This window comes from Cryptomeria japonica, chromosome 3, assembly GCF_030272615.1.
Source record: "Cryptomeria japonica chromosome 3, Sugi_1.0, whole genome shotgun sequence".
Lineage (NCBI taxonomy): Eukaryota > Viridiplantae > Streptophyta > Pinopsida > Cupressales > Cupressaceae > Cryptomeria > Cryptomeria japonica.
In genome coordinates this window covers 270,943,807-270,970,986 of record NC_081407.1, presented here as the reverse complement: position 1 = coordinate 270,970,986, position 27,180 = coordinate 270,943,807, and the positions used below count along the sequence as shown (strand labels likewise).

Sequence of the window (27,180 nt, the reverse complement as noted above, 5' to 3'; positions counted from 1 at the left end):
TTTCCTTTGTGATCTCGACCCTTGCTTCCCGCACTCTCTCAGTCTTCGTGCAAGGATCTGGGTATGTAGCCTTTTTGGCTTGTGCCCTTGTGATTGCCAACACTTCTGCCTTCGTGGGTTCGATGTTCAAAAGGTTTACTCCTGGCTTCGGGCAATTTGCATCCTTATGGTCACTTGGCCCACACCATCGACAGAGGTGCTGAGGGGTGGCTTCCTTCGTGCAATCCCGGGCGAAGTGCCCCCATTGATTGCAGGCCCTACATTGGATCATTGGTCGGCCCTTGGAGTCATACTGGATATGACTTCGGGTATTGTTATTGTTGTTGTTATTCCTTCCGCCACCGCGTCTGTTGTCCCGGTAACCTCCAGATGATGCCGTTGTGTTGGTTTGCTGAGCCGTGCCTGCTGGTGCGGATGTTGTGGCCTGCTCCGTGAACAACACTTACGTATTTCGAGTTTTCATATTGTATGGGCACTCCTTGATGGAGTGTCCCATTACTTGGCAAATTTCGCAAAAGGCCTTCTTCGGGCATGTACCCTTCGTATGTCCTTCCTCCTTGCACTCCGTGCACCACACGTCTCCTTCGGTCCAACTAGTAGAGCCTTTCATTGCTTTAAATTCCCTCATCATACGCTCCATGTCCCTCTGCAGGGCCATCACTTTCTTTTTCGACTCCTCGTTACCACTCTCATCAGAGGAAGAGTCATTTTCCTTGGAGGAGGACTTTCCCTTTTTCTTGGATGTTTTGTATTCACTTTCTAAGTCCATAGCCCTATTGTATGCATCATCGTATGACGAAGGAGGGACTATCTTCATTTTCTTCTTCAAACTGGGTTTTAGGCCTTCTATGAACCACCTCTTCTTGAGTCCGTTGGTCGACTGACTCTCCATTTTCCCAATTAGCTCCTTTAGGTGCCTTTCGTAGGCACAAACTGATTCCTTTTGTCCTTGTTTCGTACTGTATATCTCTGCCACTATTTCATTATCATCTCGGAGTAGGCGGAACTCCTTCTCGAAGGCTTTCCGTAGTGTGTCCCATGTGGCCACTGCAGTTTTATCAATCTCCGAGTACCAGCCGATGGCAACTCCCCGTAATGTTGTTGGAAATTGCCTCGTCCATTCGTCCTAGTCCGTGACACCATTGGCCGTCCATATGGTTTTGCAGGTTCTGCAGTGCCTTACGGGATCTTCCTTCCCGTCGCCGATGAATTTCGGTAGCTTCTGCCTATTGGCTATTGATGGGGGTCGTGTCCCCAGAGGTGGTTGTTTCTGTCGTGCACTCGCGCCACTCCCTCTTGCGCCAGTGGTGTTTCCTGTTTGAGTGAATGGAGGTACGGTGTTTTGTACCCGCGTGCTTGGTGTGATGAGTCCCAAGAGGGGGTCCTGTTTCCCGTGTGCCTGTGCCTCTTCCGTACCTACGGTCGTATGGTTGCCCTCTCCTCCATTCTCACCCTCGTCCTCTGTTCGCTCCCTTCGGTGGTCCTCCCTGCGTGGTGTAAGGGATAAATTCCTCAACTGATCTCGGGTCTCTTCGACCAGATTTCTTTGTATCCTTGTTTCTTCCAAAAATTCTTCGTAGTTTCTCACCCTATGGCGTTCTGGCGACACGTAGAAATCTCCTTCGACTTCTGCTCCTGCACTCTCCATGACACCTCCTTGGTTCCCTTCGAGCAACCCTTCGGCAGGTCGTCCTTTGACAAGTTGCCTCAGCCTCCGTCTACGTTCTACTTGTTGTTCCAGAATCAAGGCTCTCTGTGCGGCCTCCCACTCCTCAATTTGTGCCTTCTTATTTCTATCCTTATTTAATAAGTTGGGCATTAATTCCCGTACATCTTCATAAATAGCAACAACACATAAAAAATAGAACACTTCTTTATTAATTCATCCCGTCAGATACAATTTATGTTAGTAGTACGACACCATTATTAAAGTGTAGAATGTTCTTTATTCCTCCTGGAGGTTCAGGGTTCAATATCCCCTTCACCTCTTGCCATCACGCTCCGCTTCCCAGCGACGATTGTTTTTTTCGTATTGTCGGAGGACCTGTTGGCGTCGCTCCTCACGGGCAATCTCCTCCAGGCGGGTTCGTTGTGCCAGTGATGCCTGTGCAAGCAACCAGGGGAGGTGGTTCATCAGCCGATTCGCTGCGGGGCTAACTTCCAGTGCGGTCCACACGGCACTTGTTGGGACTTCAGCCTCCGTGGCCTCTCTTCGAACGTAGGTCTCGATAGCCGCTTGAAGCAAGATTGAAAATTCCCTCGTTGCAGTGTCTTCTCCGTCGTAGAGCTCCGTGGCCTCTGGGTTAATCTCTCCAACGGGTAGGCCCATCGTGTCCGTACGCCATCCGCTCCTTCCTTTCCCGAGTATGTCTAGGCAACGGCGCCAGATGTTTGCCACATATGGGTAAACGATTAAATGCAGAAAGTAAATGCATAGAGCATAATGGGAATATATTAAAGAACCAGTCCCTGTATTAATTCAATAGTCCATGTACATCAAGTGCTTATAACATCACACCCAGATACGACCATCATGATGCTCCTTCGAAGGAAAGGTATGCAATATATAATACCCGAAGGGGTGTGACCAACCGTCGCGTCCAACTGCCCTTCGGGAAGACTAACTGATTGCCGTAACCCACAATTACCGACGACAACATAACATAATACGACAACATAACATAATGATTATTCCCGACAACACATAGATCACTCATGGGAGTTAAATGCCACAGCTGAAGACCATATTGTGGGTGATGGCCAAATGAAAACATTCAACTTGGGATGTTTGATGTAGATCATGATAAGCAAAAGAGATTTCAATTTAATGATCAATATCTTGTAACTTATTATGCTTTGATATTTTTGATATCTAGCTACAAGCAAGTTGAAGAAAACATGAAGAATATAATGCTACAAGCATCTAGCTTCTTGAATTTAAGAATATTGGACATCATTTCGAGTGAACATAAGATATTCAAAGACTTCTATATCTTAGTTCCAAGAGCTGCAATGGTTATGTTTTTGAACTGGGCTAAGATATTTGAGAAGCCTATGGAGGTAATCAACTCATGTTTTGTAATTATTATTTCTGATTTCCCTCATACATGTGTAGAAGAGTATGTAATGCAAGAGAAAGTAAGTGGGAATTAATCTATTTGGTATTGAAGAGCATGCAAGTTGTGATATTCACCAATGAGCATCATAGATCTCATTCTATAATTCTACTACTTAAAAATCAACAAAGGAGAATGTTCAGATATGTGCTTCTAGGATCATTTTTGGAGAGGAGATTTCAGCAGACCATGGGTTGTAAGATTATTAATGTTATCTCTTATTTTGATATGGCATCATGTTACTCTTAGTTATCTATTTTTAAGGAGCACACAAACTGCAAGTTTTTGCCTTGCAGCTTGACCTTTCAATTCATGATAAATTAGTTGATAAATTTTGATCTTATTTATATTGATAATATGTGGATTGCAAATGAGGATTGGAAAGATTCTTGGAATCATTTAGATATAACTATAGTTATATTCCATCAACAAGAGCTTTTTAATAAAGCATTTTATTGGGAATTTGATGACACATGAGTCAAGCTATAGGTGCTGAAAGAATACATGCAAATACTACACAAGAAGATTTGGAATGGATTGAAAAGGTAACGTATTCATATGTTGAAGTTGTTATTTCAGATTTTTCTCAAGGATTTTCTATAGTGGTGTGCTTCAGAAAAGGGAGTTATTGGGATTCCAAAGCAAAGAGGATTCAAGAAATTTGATGGCATGAAAGATTAAGGGTTTGAAAAAGGATTTCTCAAGGTATTATGAGATACTTTCTGAATAAAAATATCCTTTGATTTATGGCACACATGTGATAGATTACATTGGAGTGACAGTATTTTGGGTTCATGTTGAGTCACTGATGGGAACTAGGGGATGTAGATGTTGATGCAATTTTCAGAATATCACCTTCTTTACATTTTCCTACCGTTCGTAAAAATTGGAGTATTCCCATCATGATGAATGGTGCCAATGACATGTTCACTATTGAGACTCTTTATGGAAGGTTTAGAAGTGTCAAATATGTGCTCATTAATGCTTTCGGGAAGTACATTATCTTACCACAAAGTAAGCTGTTTGCTATCCTGGTACACAGAGTATCATGGAATAAATGTTGTTGCTGTATGATTACCTTTTTAGCATTCCATGGGACTAGAAATCATTTCTTACATGTTGAGATTTGTATCACTAACAAAAGCTTAAGGAGTCCTGGGCACAAATTTCTCAAAGGCAATACTTCGATCGCTGAAAAATCAAGACAATTTTCAAAATCAATATCCAGAGTTTGGTGGAGTTTTGGATGTTGTTACAATGTTATATGATGTCATTTGCTGTCCCTCAAATGTGTTATTTCTGTTCCAAATCAGATCCTGAAGTTACATCTAGCATCCTTCATGCAAAGGCAAAGTTTGGAGCAGTTAGTGTTGATCCCTGTAGGGAATGTCTCTACCATTTCAAGGTAAAAGAGGTAAATGTTTCCAAGAATGGTATTCACTTTAATGAGAGATGTATTATCTGCTGTGACCATTCTATAGGCTGCAAAAATCATATTTATACGTTTGAGAAAGCTTGCAAGAGATTTGGTTTAAGCTTTCTTTGTGACAGTGCACATACCGAATTCTGGAAAGGAGCTGAAAAGAGGAAGTTATTGATGGGGAAAGATGCAAGGAATACTGTTAAAGCTTTTAGGTAATATGGAGTAAGATTTTTCATATTGAACATCATTTTCTCAATATTACAGAGAACAAAAATACTTTTCAAATAAATATTAAGGATGCTAGGGAGGAAGATGCAGCTTCACACAGGTACAAGATCATAATCTGTTATTCAGTTTGGAATGGTTGAATATTTTGATAATCAGGAAATTGAAGCATCATGTTTGCAATTCCTCGAGGACAAGCAGTTTTGGGAAGGGGGACTTGTCATGTACCTTTTTCAAAATTTTTCAAAAATAAAAATATACTAAAAATAGTATGACCAATAGTCCCAAATTAGTGAATCAGGATCACATGATGGTTTGGGAAATAATATTAATTTAATATTTTTTTGTTGTTGCAAATTCAAATTTCTTACAACAAACAATGTTAAATTAGTAACTTCTATTTTTGGGTAGCATCTTGTTGGTTTAGCAAGCTGGCTAGCAGTGGATTGGTTTTTGGAAAGTTTCTTTGGCAACTTTGGGCATCTTTGGCATCTAGTGGCTTTATGGAAGTTGCCATAAAATTATTATATCTATTTCATGCAAGTTTCCTCCATTTGAAGTAGGGGGATTTTGGTGCCTGATTTGATTGTTGAAATAGGTCTCATATATGTTTGGTTTTGGCTCCAAGTTTGAGGATTCTTGTTACAGATTTTATCAAAGCTTTTGCTTGTTTCTTCAATGGCTGATAAACCAATGGAGGAGACTGTAGAACAGGAGTTTGAAAGTTTTTAGGTGATCTAAGGACAGGAGTCGAAGGATTACTAAGTGATCTAAGACGGGAGTCAAGGATTACCATAGTAATCTCATTCAGAGATTATCATTGTGCTAAACAGTTTCAGATTTCATAGTTTTGCAGCAGTTTGTAGGAGTTTGCCAGAAGTTTGGAGATAGTTATTTTGAGTTCATATTTTAAAATTTTTAGTTGCTGTAGCTTTTGTAACAGCATAGAGACTGTATGTTGCTGTAATTTCATTTTCAAAACTGATATTTAATCGTTTAAAATAGTTGTTGTGAGATTGTTGAAGTTTTCTGGAAAACAGTGTTGTTCTGTTGTGCCTACTGGCACCATCTTTGCTCTTAGTTTTGAAAAGTTTATTGCAGAAATTATTTGCTGGATTAAATCAGTTTATGACAGTAAAAATATTTATTTCTACATGTTGCAAATCTGAACATTCATTTAGATATTAGTATGTATGGATTTATTGCATTTGGGTGTGTTTATTCAAGCTTATTCTTTGACAGTGTTTGATATAATTTCAGTTGTTGGAAAAGTTTTTATTTGAGAAAATTGAAAAGTTCCAGATCTGATAATTTATTTGCCAAGGGACATTACAGTGTGGTCATTGTTTTTGAGATTACAATTATTTTGCAAGTTCAACCCTACATTGAGAATTGTGCTGTATCATTTGAAAGATTGGTTGGCAAAGAAGAAAACTATGGTGATGGGAAGTTGGGAAGAGCAATGAACTGTTCGATGCCAGAAATTTTTGAAAGTGATGCAAATTGGAGGTTCATGCTAATTGCAAAGGAAATGAGATACGTAGGCATCCTTACACAATATCTCTTACTGCTTAGAAATAAATAAATAGCCAGAAGTAAGTTAAAAGAATCCTAGATTATAATAAAGAAGTTCTAGGATAAAAGAATCCTAGATTATAAAACAACTCAGCAATAAGGAAGGAAATAAATCATACCAATATCTACAAATAAGCAACTAGGTATTTGAGTGTAAACAATATAATGGGATGCTATAAAATCTCTAAAACTTGAATCATAAAAGCCAAGTACAAATAGTCCCCTGAGGGTTGGACCTCCTGCAAGGAAGCTTAATATATTTCAGTATCAAATTTAGTGCCTCCCCAAAGAAACAATCACAAGTCATGGATGGAAGGTTATCAAGTTAAATGGTAGCTGGAGTCATCCAATAAGAAGACATGACTTACTGAAATTTATGTTGAACATAGACAAGAAACGCATTTTAGCTCTCAAATTGAAATAAACGTAGCTCCCCTCTTTGAGAAATTTTAAAGGAGCTGCAAGGAGGAGATCCCTTTAACACAACAACAGGTTCTAGATTATCTATATCATACTTTCTTCTTGAAGGCAACTCTAGTTATAAGTTTTTTTTTTTTGGATTTCTCACTTTTGTAAATCCCTAGGAATGAAGCAATGTAAATTTTTTGCAAGGCAGTTTACTTGAGACAAATCATATATATAAGTAATACTGAGGGCATGAATCTCATAGACAATATTTTCATCAAGGTTTTAATCTTGATCTTTACTGGAAAAATGGGTGAACCTGCTGGGTGTCAAGCTCATTATTCATAACCTAGTTCTACAGAAAATGAGGATTCTGATTGCTCAATCAAATTTGCACTTGAAGGTTGAGACAATGATAAGTAAAGCATGTTTTTGAGTAAGGGTATGTTTTCAAAGATTTATATTTAGTCTTGGATTTTCTCGCATTGACATGTTGGTGAAGACTTATTATAACAAGCATTTCCACGGCTGTGATATATGTGGTCAAATTCCAACATTAAAATTTCGTTGGAAGCTAGGTATTTACATTTGTATTGTGAAATGCGTACGGTTCTGTCCAGATTGTCTTTCTGTCCAGTTGTTATTTATGGCTCTGATGGTTCTTTATGCAATTTATTAACTGAAACTTTTGCTTTGTTGTTTAAATATAGGATGCATTATATTTTCCTATGTTTTACTTGGTTGCTATTGTTAAAATTTGGCACATGGTATGCAGACTCTGCATTCTAGGGTTTGAAATAAGTTGTCAAAGTTAAACTTTAATCAGAAACCTGCAATTTTGAGGCAATAAGCTGCACACACAAGCTTCTGAAAGTACTGAAAAAACAAATAAAAATTGAGATCTGAGTATCTCATTTGCTGTCTAAAATATTTTATTATTCTGAGTTTTCTGTGTATTGCAACATGTGTGCCACACGCCCTAAATAGATCTCCCAACTTGGGTGAACTGAAAACAATGCTTTGCTTTTAGATATCTTCATCTCCAATAAGCCCAACAAAAATAAACTTACAGTGCCCAGATTAAAGCAAAAAATGAAATCAAAATGGGGCCTAAAGATAACCTAAACCAGTGCCTATCATTAGCTGCTTTACACACTAATAGTATTCACAAAATCTGCACCCAGATGAAGGAGAATAATCGCAAAATAAGGTCTGATTTTACTACATTTAGCGCTAGAACACCAGCTGAGCCACCCATAACAATCTAACAGCTATTCTCAATTCTGTATTATTCTTTGAAGTTTGGGCGTTTCCATAAATGTATATTTTTTTTGTCTCAATGTGCATTAGTCTGCTAAAAGCACTTGTTTCTAACTGCTTTTCATTTATTTTACTGTAAGAATTACTGATGCTTGCTATGAAGCTTGGAGTTCAGCTAATAGTGATGCAAGTTTAATGTATACAAGATAGAACTCACGTATGCAGTCAACTCAAACAAATGAATACAATATTGGATAAGGTTCTCAAAGTATGTTAAATCAAATTAAATTTACTGCCATTCTTCATCTATGTATGCTTGAAAATAGATTAAAGTCACGTTTTCTGTTTTATCATTTCAAAGCTTATTCACAAGATTACAGGGAGAAATCATTATCTTTCTTCTGGTTTTATTGTACTCGTTTAGTTATTATTCTCGATTCCTTGAGCATAATCAACATTTAGTTCTATTTGTTACTTGTTTTGTTGCTTGTATAGAGCAAGATGTCTGAATGCTTTATTCAGTACTTATCAATTGAGATCCTACAATGCAGTGCTATAATCTCACTGGACATCCTAGTATTAGTTTGGCTGCACGCAGGTCTCATCCCTTTTTGTTTGATTCAGAACCTTCTATTGTGCTTCAAGTGGTATCTCAACAGTGGTCTTATTCTCATAGTAATATCTGGCATGTTCTGGTTTGGTAATAATAGGCAAGAATGAGGGCACTAAAGTATCTTAGTATTATTCTGTATATTTTTTTATTATTATATTTATGGACTTTGACTGAATTATGTGCAGGTGGAGTGTTTCCAGTGCAAGGGTTTGGTCATGCCAGGCAAGGAAGTAATGTGTGCAAATATCAAATGTCGGCAAGTTTATCATTTGGTTTGTGCGAAACAATTAAAGGGATCTCATTGGTTCAAAAAAAGGGAGTTCAGATGCTCACATCATGTATATCCTCAGAACCTCTTTTGTATCCTTCAATCTCTGATTTCCATGATCGGTACTATGTTTTAGTATTTCCTCTCTACAAATTTAAAAAGACTAGAGGGTACATAAACTGTTGAATGGGGAGAAAAGATTGAGTTTGAAGGTTGGATTAATAATTTAAGTTCATTCTCCTAAGGTCTTTAGCTCTTTTCTAGCCCAGCATACCCTTAAAAGTTTAAAATTTCCTGAATAATAGTCAGTTTGTGTTAAAGGATAATTATTGGTTTCCTATTAACAATTAAACTTTTATAGGCTCTTTTAAAGCCAAGTTGTCATACAGCACCTTTCTACAAACTGTCAGGGTCAACAACTCAATTGATTTCTTCCATTCATAGCATGCTTACATGTTTCATTTTTAGCTCTGAATAATTGCTCCAAATGGCTTTAGTTGTACTATATTACCTTGAGCTAAGTTTGATGCAGTTCCTTGTTGTGCCCTCTAATGTTTGACTTGTAAACATGGTTCCTGAAAAGAATACATCAACTGCATAGTGTTGATGGCAAAAATCGTACTGCTACTCCTTCCGGTCAATACATAATAGAATGCTAAGTATCCTATCCTCTCTTGAATAAGGAGATCCCTAATACTGTTATGAATGATCAAAGGGGACAACCTCAAGGTTCCAAATGTCAGGTATTGACTACGGGATAACTTAGCGGTTTGATGTGTTTTACTGGTAAACACAAGGGGGCTTATGTTTACAACAAGCTGGCTTGCATCCGACGATGCTGCGATTCTCAAGCTGGGAAAATAAATTCAAAAGACATAGGGTTTAGGGATCCTAAGTGCAATGGTAGTAATGGTTGGTGTTGCGGGTAGACAGATTTCCATACTGCATAGTGTTGATGGCAAAAATCGTACTGCTACTCTTTTTGGTCAACACATGATAGAATGCTAAGTATCCTATCCTCTCTTGAATAAGGAGATCCCTAATGTTGTTATGAATGATCAAAGGGGACAACCTCAAGGTTCCAAATGTCAGGTCTTGACTGTGGGATAACTCAACGGTTTGATGTGTTTTGTTGGTAAACACAAGGGGGTTTACATTTACAACAAGCTGGCTTGCATCCGATGATGTTGCGATTCTCAAGATGGGAAAATAAATGTAAATGAGATAGGGTTTAGGGATCCTAAGTGCAATGGTAGTAATGGCTAGCGTTGCGGGTAAACAGATTTCTATAAACTAACCCTTGCTTCGCTATAGATATACTCACAACTTCACAGGGATAGTGCAAGCTCCAAGGGAATGAAGGATTTTCAAAGTGGAGGTACTCATTTAGGCACCCAATTCTGGCACAGGACAAACACCTACAGTTGAACTAAGCACAATAGTAAGGTTCAAACAAACCACACACGGTGACCTACAATCAACAGGCCCCCAATGGTATGAACCTGAAATTCATCAAATACCCTCACACTTCACCATCAGAATCACTAAACTCTACTTTACCAACTGAAGGGAAACCATGCAAATAGGAGAAAACAAAAATAACAAACATCATACTTCAATGTCAATTGCCATTACAACAATTTCTTCCAACAACACTATTCTACTCCTAATTCTAATCTGCAAACTGCATCTAACTATTTTAACCTCTAAAATTCTAACTACTAAAGATCTAAACTTCTAACCCGTTACAAAGAGAGAGGCACTGCCTTTTATAGATTTTTACAATTTTGAATGAGTGGCCAGGATTGACTACATCCAACGGTTAAGATTTGCCTTCTAGAAGCCTAGCAGCTTTAATCCATGCCTAGTAACTTCCATAACTTCCCTATTGCCTCCTTCAACCACTTTCTTAGCTACCTACAATTGTTTGACATAAATTTGGTCAATCAGGTAGCTGAGGAATAATTGGCCCATGTCCCTTTGTTTTAAATGCATTAATGGGGTTCACATGTAGCTGTTTTACAATAAGGCAATATTGTTTTACAAACAAAATGACTTTTTGGAAATTTTTGCTGTGTAATTTTTGGTTCTACACATTCTTGGGTAGCATTTTGAGTGGTTTTATTGATGCCTTCCAGAAATTTGGAACATCATCACTTTGGTCCCAATTTTATGACATGCTCTTCGATGCTTTGTGATCACCATTTTGCGTGCCATGATTGTTTCCTTCATCTGGTTGAATTGGTTATCACCATGCTTGTGCTTCGCCTTCACTTTTTGGCTTGATTGCGATCGCATCTTCAATCTGCGTTTTAGGTTTCTCCTCGGCTCTTTTCAGCAGTGTTTGTAAATGTTATTCAATTTTCAATTCAAGATGCAAGTTATATTCAAGGTTATCTTTTCTTTCAAGTATATGTTATTTCTTATTATAATAAATCTGATTATTATCTGGTATGTTGCAAATGGAGAAAGAGCATTTATGAATTTCGATGTTCTCATAATCACCGATTGATATATATATATGTCAATAAGGAGGATCAAGCAATACCTGGACCGGTCATGTCTATTAGACATGACCGATCAAGATATTACTTGATCACACCTCTTTAATCATAATCGTATTTAACTTATACGAATCGGTGCGCATATAACTAACAAGTTTAACCAATGCTAACCGGTGTGCATATAATTAACAAGTGAAACCGATACTAATCGGTATGTATGCAGTTATTAATAAACCTGATAACAATCGATATATATGCAGTTAACAATAAACCCGATAACAATCGGTATTCCGTGCATTAGTTAAGAACCCGATTATTAACAATGTTATATATAAGAATCGAGGGATACGATCACAACTAGATCGTATATCATGCATACCCTTATTGATATAATATAAATCGAAAATGACATATCGAAGAGTAATTGTATTTATCAGACGAAGCAATGATGACTGAAGTCTTATCATAGTCTATCGATGAGATAGATGATTGAATGAGAGACTTCATTTATCTCTCATTCAATCATTTATCTTACCGAGGCTATCATGTATCAACACTCCCTCTTAGCTAGGGAAGATAAATGAAAGACAACATATCTAGTATCACGTTTCTCATGATGGTCAGTATTCCTTACGTAATCTTACTCTCTAGGGAATCATATCACCTAGACATGTGACATGAAGTATCATCAATCATCTGATACAAGAAATCACATCACCTAAACACGTGACATGAAGTATCATCTAAACGCGTGATACACATGTTCATCACATCAACTTGTGATGACAAGATATCACTCAAGCACGTGATATCAGTATTGCCTAAACACACAATACTTTAAGAATAAGCACATGAGAATAGTCAAATTCTCAACTTATCCAAGTTGTGGTATATGCACTTTCATTTTATTCAAATGTTTTACCACAACACAATCATGGCACATCCATGGCATACCGGAGATCCAACATGATAACTGGTTTGAACATCATAAGATCGTCACCTTTTAATGTCTACATACAAGTGTTCATTATCTGAGAGATTGTCACCTCTTAGACATGAACTCAGGAGGTTAAACCCATAAAAGTCTTAACATGACAAAAAAGTTTACACATAAAACATCTTAATAAGTATAGGAGTACAAAGCAAATTAAATTTCAATCATACCAAGACCTTTTCTGAAGTGCTCAACTTTCACCCTTGAAAGTGGTTTGGTAAGAATATCTACTGTCTAATCTCCTGTACAAATATATTCCAATTGGATCACATTTCTATCCACCATGTCTCGTACATAATGATATGGAATCTCAATATGTTTGGATCTTCATGAAACACCGGATTCGCTGAAATTTTTATACAACTTTGGTTGTCGCAATGAATAACTGTAGGCTTCATTGGTTCATCGAATAAACCCACAAGCAGCTTCCTAAGCCATATTGCCTCTCGAGTAGCCATGGAGGCTGCAATGTATTCGGCCTCAGTGGAACTTTGTGCTACTGATGACTGTTTTCTGCTGATCCAGGATATCATGGCTGAACCTAAACTAAAACAGCATCCTAAGGTGCTTTTCCTGTCAGTTACACTTCCAGACCAATTCGAATCTGTGAATCCGTGTAGATCTAGTTCAACTCTCTCATATTTGAGACCAAGTTTTAGGATACCTTGTAGATATCTCATGATATGTTTTACTGCTACCAGGTGTATCTCCTTTGGTTCACACATAAATTGACTCAAGGCATTAACTACATAACAGATATCTGGTCTCGTATTTACAAGATACATCAGGGACCTAATCATTTGCCTGTATAGAGTAGGATCCGAGGGTTGTGATTCTGCTGCTGCTTCCTTAAGTTTATGAAGGTTTGTTTCCATTGGAGAGGTCATGGTTCTGCAGTTTAGCATTCCAAATCTCTTCAAAATGTCCAAGGTATATTTACCCTGGTTTAGTATAATGCCACCAGAATTCTGCCATACTTCCAAACCTGGGAAGTAATGAAGAAGTCCCAAGTCCTTCATATCAAATTCTTTAGCAAGATCTTTCTTACATTGATCTATGAGGTGATATTTTCTTGTGATTAACAAATCATCAACATATAAAATCAATATCAGCATATCACTTTTATCCTGCTTATAGTAGAGATTTGGATCTGCATCATTCTTTGAGAAGCCTAGCCCTGAGAGATAAGTGTCAATTCTTTCATACCAGGCCCTAGGAGCCTGTTTAAGCCCATAAAGAGCTTTCTTGAGTTTACATACATGAGATTCTACATCATGAATCTCAAATCCTTCAGGTTGCTCTAGGTATACTTCTTGTGCAATCTCTCCATTAAGAAATACTGTCTTTACATCCATTTGATGTACTTTCCATCCTTTTGCTGTCGCAATGGCTAAGATTGTTCTTACTGAGGTATATCTAGCTACAGGTGCAAAGGTTTCTTCATAGTCAATTCCTTCCTTTAGTGAGAACCCTCTGGCTACAAATCTAGCCTTGTGTTTCTCAATGCTGCTGTCTGCAACATGTTTGATTTTGAAGAGCCATTTGGAGGTGACAATAGATTTTCCAGCTGGCCTAGGAACAATCTCCCAAACATCATTTTTCATAATGGATTGGTATTCCTCAGACATGGCATTCTTCCATACTTGTTGTTTAAGTGCATCTGATACATTAGTAGGTTCATCTTTTGAAAGCTCATTCATGAGAGCAACGTAGTTGGTAAGTTTGTTAGGCCTTTTGCTTTCTCTGAAGGTTCCTGAAGGGGCAACATAATTCTGAGCTTCTTCTACAGTTTTGGTGGTCCATAGTGGTCTCTTCTTGAAATTTTCTCTGGGTGGGTTTTGAGTTTCACTTTCATTTTCCTCAAGACTCTCCCTCTGAAGTTCAGGAGTAGGGTCTTCATCTATGCTAGGGGTAGGGATATAGACTTTAGGTTCGATTGAGCTTTGGGCTCTTTTGAAGGCTAAGTCTTCTTCAAAGATTACATCCCTACTCAGTTCAATATTCCTCTGACCAGGTGTATAGATTCTGTAGGCCTTGGAGGTTTCACTATATCCTACAAGTATTCCCCTTTTTTTCCAGAAGGCTCTAATTTTAATCTTTTCTCCTTAGGTACATGAATATAGACGAGACACCCAAATATTCTAAGGTGGTTGATATCTGGCTTTGTTTTAGTAAAGACTTCCTCAGGGGTTTTATCTTCAAGATGAGAGTGAGGACATCTATTTTGTATATATACGGCAGTGCTGGTTGCTTCTGCCCAAAGATTGGTATTTAGATTCTGATCAAGAATCATGGCTTTGGCAGCTTCTACAATTGTCCTATTTTTCCTCTCAGCTACCCCATTTTGTTGAGGATTATAAGGTATAGTAAGCTCCCTCTTAATCCCAACATTTTTACCAAAATCTTTAAACAAATCTGAGGTGTATTCCCCCCCATTGTCAGTTCTTAAGGTTTTAACTTTATTTCCTGAGTAGTTTTTTGTTAGTGATTTAAATTCCTTAAACCTATTAAGGATCTCTTCTGATTCTTTACATTTCAGAAAGTAGATCCAAGTTTTCCTAGAGTAGTCATCAACAAATATTACATAATACAGAAATCCCCCTAAAGAAGATATGGACATAGGTCCACATACATCAAAATGAACTAACTCTAAAACTTTGCTTGTTTACCTAGTACTATTTTGAAAAACACCCTTAGCATTTTTACCTAGGACACATCCCTTGCATGCCCTTGAATGATATTGCTTTAACTTAGGTAGGCCTGTGACAAGGTTTCCCATTGATGATAAAGCTCTAAAATTCAGGTGACCTAGTCTTCTATGCCAAACTTCATTAGCATTTGTAGTTTCATGGATTAGGGCTAGGTTGGGCTACGTGCACAACTCATACAAGTAGCCTTGTCTTTGACTAATGGTTTTAGCTTTCTTGATAGATGATTTCTTTGGCCAAGCCAACACTCTGTTGTCCATGAAGGTCACTCTGTACCCATTATCCTCTAGTGCTGATATGGAGACGAGAAATTTCTTGATGCTTAGGACATATAGTACTCCTTTAAGTTGCAATGATACGCCCGACTTTAGTTTGATGGTGCAGGTTCCAACTACTCTGATTGGATGTGTGGAGTCATCTCCGATAGTCACTTCCTCATCATTCTCCTCTATCATGGAGTCTAGCACTTCTTTAAACCCTGTAATGTGTCTGGATGAGCCACTGTCGATCACCTAGGAGTTAACCTTGTTTAATGCTTGGTTTGTAAGTGCTGAGTAGAGTACATACTTCTCAGAGTCATCTTCCCCTTTAGATTTTCCTGCTTTGGCAAATGTGGCTTGTTGTTTGGCTCTTTCCGGACATTTGGCAACATAGTGTCCGAATTTTTCACATCTGTAACATTGAATCTATGAAAGATCTTTCTTGAAGGTGTTCTTGCCATGGCGACCTTTCCTCTTCCTAATTGTTTTTTCTTGCTTTTCTTATTGGAGTTTGTGTTTAGGACTTGAAGATCTTCATCTATATTCTTTTGTTTGATCCCTTTCTTATTTAACCTTGATTCTTCTTGGAGACAGTTTGCCTTTAGCCTTTCAAACTTTGGAAATTTATCCTTTGCACTGATGCCTTGGACGAATGTTTCCCATATACTAGGCAACCCATCTAGAGCAATGAGTGTTAATTCTTTGCTTTGGATCTCATATCTAAGGGTTGCTAGCTCATCCCTTAGGGTTGATATCTGCATGAAGTAGGCATTGACTGACTCCCCTTTGATCATAGCTATATGATTTATTTCTCTCTTTAAAGCCAAGGTTCTACTAGCATTGGATATCTCAAATGCATCTTCAAGTGCTTTGAACATGTTGTAGGCTGTTTCATGTTTCCTTATGATGGGCATAATATTATTCCTCATCCCATCAACTATGATTTTGATGGCCTTTCCATTTCCCTCTATCCAAGTTGCTTTGTCAGGTTCAGTCTCAGGTTCTGTAGTTTCAGTTTTTACAAATGATTGGACTTTATTCTCTTAGAATTATCTTAATTCTGAACTTCCATGCTGAGAAGTCATCACCTCCTCCGAGTCTATCTTCGAATCTAATGTTGCTAGCCATTTGGAGAAATGTGATGTTGAATATATGCTTGTCTTGAATTTTTCACAAAATTGAATAGCCTCGGGTTCGATTTAACTATGGCTCTGATACCATGTAAATGTTATTCAATTTTCAATTCAAGATGCAAGTTATATTCAAGGTTATCTTTTCTTTCAAGTATATGTTATTTCTTATTATAATAAATCTGACTATTATCTGGTATGTTGCAGATGGAGAAAGAGCATTTATGAATTTCGATGTTCTTCTCATAATCACCTATTGATATATATATGCCAATAAGGAGGATCAAGCAATACCTTGACCGGTCATGTCTATTAGACATGACCGATCAAGATATTACTTGATCGCACCTCTTCAATCATAATCACATTTAACTTATACCAATCAGTGTGCATATAACTAACAAGTTTAACCGATGCTAATCGGTGTGCATATAATTAACAAGTGAAACCGATACTAATCGGTATGTATGCAGTTATTAATAAACCCGATAACAATCGGTATATATGCAGTTATTAATAAACCCGATAACAATCGGTATATATGCAGTTAACAATAAACCCGATATCAATCGGTATTCCGTGCATTAGTTAAGAACCCGATTATTAACAATGTTATATATAAGAATCGAGGGATACGATCCCAACTAGATCGTATATCATGCATACTCTTATTGATATAATATAAATCGAAAATGATATATCGAAGAGTAATTATATTTATTAGACAAAGCAATGATGACTGAAGTCTTATCATTGTCTATCGATGAGATAGATGATTGAATGAGAGACTTCATTTATCTCTCATTCAATCATTTATCTTACCGAGGCTATCATGTATCAACAACGTTGACCTACAAAATAAAACAAGTTCAACTTGAATCAAATACCTTGAATATATAAATAATTGTGGCAAATATTAATTGCTTTCAAGGTGACGCTGGGCTTCGCTCTGACAAAAATGATCACGCTTTACCCCTCTCATTACTTCGTTTGTCTTAACATCTAGCCATTTAAGGGCAAAGTTAGGTGATTTAGAACAAAAGTACCAAAAAGTTCCCTCTATGATTTCACTTAATGTTATCATAAGTTGTTCCCATATCACCGAACTTTTTCCTATATAAATGCAAGCTCCTAGCCATAAGTTGTCCCCAAATCGCCGAACTTTTTCCTTAAGTTGGCAAACTGAGGAATTAAAATGGAGGGGAACTTTTTGACACTTTACCTTCAAAATGACGAAGTTTTCCCTTTGAAGTGGCCATGAGTTGAGTAAAACAAAGGGGGGGGGTGGGTGTCCTCGATAGGCTTATAAACTAAAAAAAGGGGACCATAAGTGGAAACGCACGCTCCTAAAGTTGTCCAAAGTCTGAACTTAAAAACATAAAACAAAAAGGGATGATAAGTGAGAAAGTGCATGCCTTTGTAATGAGATGTCCAGTTTCAACTCAAAACACAATAAGAGATATTAAGTTGAAAAGCATTCACCCTTGTAAAGTTTGTATCGATTTTCAACTAAAAAACAGAAAAAGGGACATTATGTAAAAATGTACGTGCCTTTGTAAAGAGATATCAATTCAGGCTCTGTATTGCAATTTTCTGTAACATACACCCTCTAATGTTTTTCGGAAACAATTTACCAATAAAGTAAGGCATAAATGCATAAATGTCTCTTGATGGCATAAAGGTCTGAAACCAGCATCCAATGCTCATTACAACTGCCGTTCTTCAACTTGGGATGAATTATAGTTTTTGAAACTCCATTGAAATAAGGGAACCCCCATATTTAGAGGGGACAATTTCTGACACAACAAATCTGTTTGTCTGGCTTTATTATATTTTATCAGCTGGGAGAGTTTCTTCTAACTGCCGTACATGTTCTAAAGAGGAAATATGTCATGCCCTGCCAAGTTAGTCAGCCTTATTTTGGATCGCCAAGATAATAAAGGCTTTTAAATGAAGTTAAGGAATCATTAGCAGCAATTACCAAAGACATTTAATTAAAATTAAAAGGGGGCTCAAGACCAGCGATTAAGGATGAAGGGTTACACTCTTTCAAAAGGTAGCAATTGTGAAATGTTGTGACTCCCTCAATGACAAGATATAAAGGGAGATCAATTCAGTTTAGAAGCGGCAAAAGGGAATGAATGAATTCAGCAGAAATAAGAATAATCAAGTTTGAATTGAAGAAGAATTCAGAAATAGACCTGAGTTAGAAATTAAGAACAGCATTTTATAATATCAAGGGAAATCTGAAAAACAAAAAGGAAAAATAAGATACGAAGGCAAAAATAAATATTATCATCAGCAATAAAATATTGTGAGATAAATTTAAAAATATAAATATAGGATAAGTAATTATTTACCTAATTTTCATCAGCAACCATGTTTGGAATTGATGTGAAATGTTTATAGGAAGATGCAGCAGTACCAGTCGTCGTTCATAAAGTCTACCACCCCGAGATGGATTGGCTGGAGGTCTTGCCATACTTGTGGGCCAAAGGGTTGAATTGATTGAGGTTCATTCCATGCCCTTGGGCTTGGTTGAGGAAGACAGTCTCCTGGCGTCCTATCAAACTTTTCCATTGGATTCCTAATATAGTTGACTATGGAAATATGCTATGAAATATATATGAATGATTTTAGGATACTTTGATATTAATAAAGATTCTTGATATTAATGCTTTAATGTTATAAATATTGTTTATAAGACCTAAATTAAGATTTCCTCTAAATTGTCATGACAATTAAGTAATTTTATTATAGAGTTCTATTTGTAAATGAATTGCATTTGTTGGAATCGTTATTTTTGGGCAAAATCAGGTATATCCCACAAGGGGATATTACATTGTAGTATATTAGGAGCTTGATATTAATTCTTTTGATGTTAATTAATATTGTTTATAAGACCTAAATTAGGATTTTCTCTAAATTGGCATTACAATAAGTAATTTTATTATAGAGTTCTATTTGTAAATGAAGCGCATTTGCTGGAATTGTTATTTTTGGACAAAATCAGGTATATCCCAAAAGGGGACATTACATTGTAGTATATTAGGAGTTTGTCAAAAAGATGGTGAGCAAACATTTTGTCAACTTTTTTTCAAAGCAGCTGTAGATTGGTTTCATTACCTCACTCTAGGTTACATTATTGACTGGGAGACCTGTTGTGACGTTTTCACACATCATCCCATTGCAAATGGGGACCCCCCCCCCCCCCGCCCCCCCCGCACTTTTTTCTCTAGGTTAGTTTTTTGAGTCTTTTAGCTATTTGCCTTTCATTTGAATAAGTGTAGTTGGTTAAGGGCCAATCAAGTCAAGTCTCTCTCTAGTTCAATCAGTCAGTTTCCAAAGTCAAGGAGGTGAATGGTTCACATCTTTGCTCGCTGTAATCAAAATTGGAAATCAAGAAAATTTGGCTAAGGCATGGAAAACAAGTTTTCCGTTCTAGGCTAGAATTCTAGTCGTTCCAAGCTAGAACACCATCCGTTCTAGGCTAGAACACCAGTTGTTCCAAGCTAGAACAACATTTGTTCTAGGCTAGAACCATTTCATCCTCTCATTTAGAAGCATTTATACAATTGCATGATCAAGCCGTTCTAGGCTAGAACACTTGTCGTTCTAGGCTAGAATGAGTGGAGTGATCCCAGCTAAGCCCGCCTTGAAATGAGGATAGAGGTGATCGCCTTGAACTTCAAAACAATGCAAGTCATTTAATGAATGCAATGAACAAAGACAATGACAACCTTAGTACATGCAAGGCGTAAGCATTTGATGGTGCCACCTTAAGAATTGAACTCCCACGATGCAGTTTGTATAGGCATATTCAATGACATATAGCTGGCTATTCATAATTAAAGTTTTAATTTAAAATACCATGCTGGGCTATAGATGATAATTGCAACACGTTTAATATGTGGCATTTGCATTTACAAAATGATTGAAGGCGATAACATTTAAGAGGTTTGATTGCAAAAAGTTCGAAATCCTTTCTTGGTGTCAATTGCAATACATTTAAAGTTTGGTGATTACATTCTATTTAGTGATTGCGATACATTTAATGTAAGTGGTAAAACAAAGCAAAGTCATTTTTAAAGACACCATGATTTTGAGGAAGGATACTTTTATTTAAATAAATGATTTTGAAGCAATAAAAGAATGCAACTGGGATCCCATTGCTTTAATCACAATGCATTAGATGAGTTTTGCCAGGTTATTTGTGGAGTAGTACCGATTCTTTGTAAGGCGTTATAAACCAGCATTGATCATTTCATTTGATGAATACTAAGTTGATATTTTCATTGCCCTTGCAGCGATTCTCTCCAAACATCAGCGAACTCATTATTGGCAATGATTTGTGTTTGATCAAAATTGGTATTCGATCATCTTTCAGCTCAAGATTGAATCGTACAGAGCTACAACAAATTTACCTTTGGCGTGTGAATTTCGATCCAGGTTGTACCCAGATTCGCAGTCACATCACAGTGAATTGCATCATTGTCTTGGCAGCGATTTCCAACTTTAAACAACAGCTTTCAATTTAAGAGCAAGGGTGGTTATTGGAGGTGGCGACTTAGATCATTACCCCAGCGAATAGAATCTCTCCATAGCGAATTTGTCCCCAAGACTAGCGTTTCCAATCTGCATCACATGTTGTCAAATTCACCATAGGAGGTTATAGCAAATTGCCTTATAAAGAAGGCAATTTTGACAGGCAGTGCATTACGACAAAAATCAATCGAATCTGTATCAGAATTTGGCAAGATCTAGCACCTCAACCAAGGGGCAATTTTGTTTAAAGAACATGCAATTTCATCAAAAGTGCAATCAAATTGATATATCAGTTCACTTGGAAACAAGTTGCAGGTCTGAAATAGAGTATATTTTCTCAAGTTGAAATTGGATCGGGCCTTATCTATGTTCAATTTGGCCTCTCTTTATTAAGTTTTGTTTTAAGAGGGTTTGTTTAATGCGTATCACCTTAGAGCTTTTTATGAGGAATTATCATTAGCCGAGGATGATCATATTCGATTTAGGGCTAGAGATGCAACCTAGGCTTATAGACTTATCATTCTAAGGTTAGGAATTCCTAGTCTAGATGGCTAAGTTTTATTTGCAAATAGAATTCGGTTAAGTTTTATTTGCAAATAGAATTCGGTTAAGTTTTATTTGCAAATAGACTTATCATTCTAAGGTTAGGAATTCCTAGTCTAGATGGTTAAGTTTTATTTGCAAATAGAATATCACTTCACAAAACTAATTTGAACAACTCTTACAGGTGAAGGATGATTCTAGCATGACAAACTCTCGTCAAGGAAGACATTGCACTTCAAGGCGTCCTAGACAAGAACATGGTTCATACTGGACAAGAACGAGGCCTGTCCAAGGGAATGACACAAGGCATCTTGGATAAGAACGAGGTTTGATGCAAGTGAGATGATATGGAAAACATGTGATGAAGATTAGCTCCAAGATGAAGGAACATCTACTCACATATAGGATCGAGATTTCATCGGATCAAGTAAGACATTGCATCACATCAAGTCTCCAACTCATACAAGGCAGCTGATAGCAATCAACATCGAGCACTTAAGGTGGAAATTTTCACAATCTTGAATTTCCTTTGGAAATCCAAGAATCATTGCCAGCATAGCCAGATGAAAGCTCCAAAATGCAAGTGATCAAGACAAGAGATGGTTTCAAAAGAGTTAATCAAAGTTAGAAGATTGACATGAGCAAAGTCATCAACACATGAGGAGCTTGGAAATGTTGAGTATCAAGAGATATTCCTCATTCATTTACAACTTGTGATGAGTTACAAAGATTGAGCAAGTTGAGGTGGTGCCTAGTCATCACTTATCCAATCATATCATTTCAGGCTAAGGCGTCTAGATTCAATGAACTTGACCCATCCATCAAAAGAGGATAACTACCACATGGGCACAAAGTTCGATGCACCTACCTTCACCATCTATTGGTTGGATTTTCTAGGAAGGACATGTGTCCCATCAATTGTAATTTTGTCATTGGTTAAGCATTAAATGCTTTTCAATGGGTGTAACAAACCTTAATTAGGGTTTCTATCTTTCGATCTTGGCCATTGATTGTGAATCGATTTGAGCCACTGAATTGTAATAGGAGCACTATTTAAGGCTCCACTTCTTCATTTGTAAAAGTTAATAGCAAATAAAGAATAGACAGAGCTCAAGAAAGTAGTAGAGTAGAAAATAATTAGAGTAGGAAGAGAAGGTAAAGATTGCTGCCAAGACATTGTTGCAAGAAGCATGTAAACTTCATTGAAGAGATGGTGAATTCTATGTGTCGATTCAACAATTTGCATGGTCTCTACTTCTCATTTGATTTTTAAGTTGTTTAAATGAATGGAAAAACTTTGTGTATGATCAATGGTGAAATTCGTACATCCATACTACTAACACCTTGCTGATGGTAAAGTGTCTTGCGTAGTCAACTGGATTTATCTCAGCGAAGCTTAACTTCAATTATCGCTTCTTCATTGATATGCATCAACTTGATGGTCTTGTGATGATGATTTGAACATCCTAAAGCTATCCTTAGGAGATTGCACTAGCTTTGTAGAGATGTTGCTTGCATGTCAAAGCCTAGCTTAGTTGAATTTCATCAAAGATTGTCCATTGCTCTTACATTCCTAGAGTTAGTTGCTCTTACATTCCTATAGTTAGATTAGTTTCCTAAACCTTATCCTTTTTCCTTTTTTGTTTAAAATCAAGTGAAATCCCACGTTCCAGCATTCAAGCATTCAATGCAAGTCCACCTTGTGATCCCAGCAATGTCACATCATATACAACTAAGTCTATCCAAGAGCACGTCAAGATCTGACATTCGAGAACCTTGGAGTCGTCCCACTTGATCACACAACTTAGCATTTGGGAGTCTTTGTTCAAGAGAGGATAGAATACTTAGTATTTTATTTTGTGTTGCATAGTGTGTAAAAACGCCATCAACAAGACCATGCACACTAAATTCCTCTCATGGTTCAAATTGAAGATGGTTATGCTCTTTGTGCTCAACTCACAAATGTAAAGAAATATCATAATGATCTTATGGGAGAGCTTGTAGAATGACTACAAAATTGTTGGAAGAATAAGGCCTAAGGCCTTCTCCACAAATTCTCTTGAATTACTTATTTAATGCTTTTCCTTCAAAATTTGCTTTTTTCTTCAAAACTAATGAAGTAGATTATTAACAGGAGGCTCAAGTACAAGCAATTAAGCTCAAAAATGATTTGATTGTTGCAGTACAAATCATAAAAGTTGCCAAGCCCCTGGTTGTAAGACTTGCTAAGCCTTTGTTATAGAAAGTGGTGATTGATACCACTACCATGAAAAGACAATTTCAATAGAATGTTTCAGCTTAACAGATTCAAGGGCAGCATCAAAGGGATACCACAATTAATTTTTGCTCTTTGCAAGGGACAAGCGATCACAATGCTTGAAATTGCCCAAAGATGTATCACATGATGGAACTCTTTGCAGCTTCTGGATCAATGTATTGAAGGTTTTTTAACCTTCAACATCTTTGAGATGAGCTCAATGGTGACTTTATTGATAGAATATATTCAGGATAGACTAGTTTGTGCCAAAATAGTAAATACATTCAATGATTCTGCATGTTTGTGGAATCAAACAGTTGTGAAAGAGCAGGGATTTCAAGAAGAGAAAATGGAAGAGGAACATCCATGGAACAAGCCACCAATAGTCATTTGTTTTCAAGAGAGCGCATGTCATTTGTTCGTTGATGAGGATAAAGACTCCCTAGAATCAATAGAACATGGTGATGATCTAAGTATTTTTGTTGAATAAGAAGAAATTAGTTGTGCTAGAGAGGATGGTGATGAATATAATAGCTTCTTTTCTTCATATGACAATTGCTCAAAAGCATGCACTAGATGTAATAAAAAAGAAGACAATTTTTTTTCTCTCCTAGGTGGATTCAACTTCGAATTCAACTTTTGCTATAAGCACTAATTCTAAGGAAGTTTAGAAGATATCTAATGAAGAAACAAAGCATCTCATGCAAGAAATTGATATTTTTCTTCAATGTCCAACTTTGTTGTCAGATGACCAAATTGTTTCTTTATTTCAAGAGGTTGTTACTATAAGTTTTGTGGATTCAAAATGTGGTTTTGATATGAAGTTTCAGTTCTAGGAGGTTGATATTATTAATTATGTCAATGATAGATCATAATTAGATGAAGAACAGTTTCCCAACATAGTTCAACTATAAAGGCAATCATTAGATCAGAAGCCCATGAGAAGGATTTTGTAAACATCTTGATAGTTTTGTACTAGTCCTTGAGAGCAAGATTTCAATGAAGGGCACAATGAACTTTGTTTTGGGTTTTGATTCAGCCCCATATTCAATAGATCTCATATGTGTTAGTGAAGGAGTGGATCTTCTTCTTCAAGATATCAAAGAAGAAGAAGAATGGCCAATCAAAGAAAATGAAATGCCATTAGAGTAACATATTTTTACTCTTGCGTAGGTGATAGGAGACAACAATGATAGGATTGATAATGAAGAACCTAATTCTTCTTCTCCTTCCTAAAGACATTTTAATTGAAGTTGTGTGCATTGATGAACTGAAGAGACTTAGGTTGTTCAAGGATTGACACTATGAAATGATGGATGGCATAGTGAGATAGGTGAAAGGTAAATATTTTTTGGTAGGTATGATTTGATAATGACTTAGTTATTGAAGATTTAGACCTGTTGTGACCTTTTCACACATCGCCCCATTACAAATGGGGACCCCCTCTTTCCTGCTTTCTGGTTTTGTTAGTTTAGGTTTTGGCAGTCAGGTGACAATTTTGAGCTTTTAATGCTCGATTCTCGTCCTTAGATGTGGTCATGTTCAAAGGTCTTCAAAATGCAAACAATGTTAAACCTTTAAGTTTTGAGGTCAATGTTGAAAAAATGTTAAAATGCGAAAGCAATCCTAAAATGTTGTTTATTTTTCCAAGTGTTGAAGTTGCAACTTGCCTTCAAATGTGAGCAAAAAATGATGAAAACGTTGCAAATTGGTGTGAATTTTGTGCTAAAGTGTTAAAAGCCCCTATAGGAGTCATTTTTACACTCCTAGGAGGTGAAGATAGACTTCTATTTTCCACCCCTCAAATCTTGAGAAAATGTTGAAATTCTCGATGGAAATAGAATTTCCACAGCATAAATTGATGAAATTGGGTAAGTTTGGAAATTTAAAGTGTGAAAATCAACTTAGTCTTGATGGAAAATGTTTTTCTACCAAGCAATTAAGGCATAAAACCGAAAGTCCTGATGGGGGGCGTTTTAACACTGAGCAATGAAGATGAAAATGGACAAAGTCTCGATGGAGCATGATTTTCTACTCCATTTTGAGCTTGAAAGTGTTAATTTAATGTTGAGGATTATGAAAGTCTTATTGGAGGTCGTTTTTCCACTCTAGGACTGAGTGTGCAAGTGATTTTGTGGAAAGTCTCGATGACTCAGGAATTTCCACTTAGGACAAAACATAGGACAAGATGAGTCTCGATGGAGGTCGTTTTTCCACCAGGCCCACAAAAATGAAAATGCATAGGGAGAGTGAGTGTAGTTGGCATAAAATGCTTATTGTTATGTTTTATCATTTTGGTTACCTAACAGTGTATTAATTAATTGTATTACGTGGGTTGTCACTCTCGGGTAGCTATGTGTCGGTTGGTTGACGGTTGTGTACCTCTTGACAACCATCGGGTTCTTTAAATATATTGTGTACTGCCAAGGGAGATAGTACAGTATGGTTGGGTCTATTGTAATCCTTGGCCGACCATCTCTGGTCTCTTCTTTGTAATAATTGCAGGTGTGAATACAGATATACTTTACTGCCGTGTTTGGTATGCATTGTCATGTACATTATTATTTCATGTATTTAATTTATTAATTGTAGCGGCAAACTTTTTGGCACTTTTGCCTTAAAGGAAATCGGGTCAGCCTTGAGTGATTCATGTCCATAGACCCCAATAAAGGTGAGAAGAGACCATAGGGTGGTCAAGACCAAGCAATTAAGTGATCTGTCGACCCTTCGCCGGAGGGAGTACAGGAACAAGCTAGAGCCTAGAAGTACTCGGAGTGTTGGGATGCTGGAAGTGGACGTGCAGAGGACACGCACGTGGCCGAGTTTGCAAGGAAAGCATCGAAATGTAGCGGTTTGAACAATCCACCTAGGTTCAACACACCTGGAAGTACTCGAAGTGTTGGGGACGCTAAAGGTGGACATGTAGAGGATGCCTACGTGGCTGAGAGTGCAGGGAAAGCACTGGAACGTAGCAGTCGAAACAGTCCACCCAGGTCCGACACAAGGTGAATAGACACCATACCTTTCGAGTGAAAACAATGATGAACACTGAGGTGAAGCAGAAACTCCCGAAGTTCTCAGGGGATGGATCAAAGGACCTCGTATGCCATTGCAAGACATGTATAACGATATGGGAGGCAAATGGCCAAGATGACAAGGACTGTTGGCTGAAGGCATTTCCCACCACCCTTTGGGGGATTGCCATTGATTGGTACACAAACCTTGACGCTAAGCACAAGGTGAGATGAATTGATCTAAAGAAGGCGTTCGAGGAGGAGTTCAAACTATTGAGGGATGATAACGAAATTGTAGCAAAAATCTACAATACCAAGCAGGGTAAAAATGAGAGTGTAT

General features: G+C 37.2%; 1 protein-coding gene across 4 annotated transcripts in view; it reads left to right on the top strand.

Moving 5' to 3' along the window:
* The window catches only part of LOC131041790 (uncharacterized), a 108,963-nt gene that overhangs the window by 29,228 nt on the left and 52,555 nt on the right, over positions 1-27,180 (top strand). For all 4 annotated transcript variants that reach the window (XM_057974999.2, XM_057975000.2, XM_057974998.2 and 1 more), the window contains one exon: positions 8,803-8,955. In XM_057974999.2, coding sequence (XP_057830982.2) covers positions 8,803-8,955 — 153 coding nt within the window. The remainder of the gene's footprint in view (positions 1-8,802; positions 8,956-27,180) is intronic.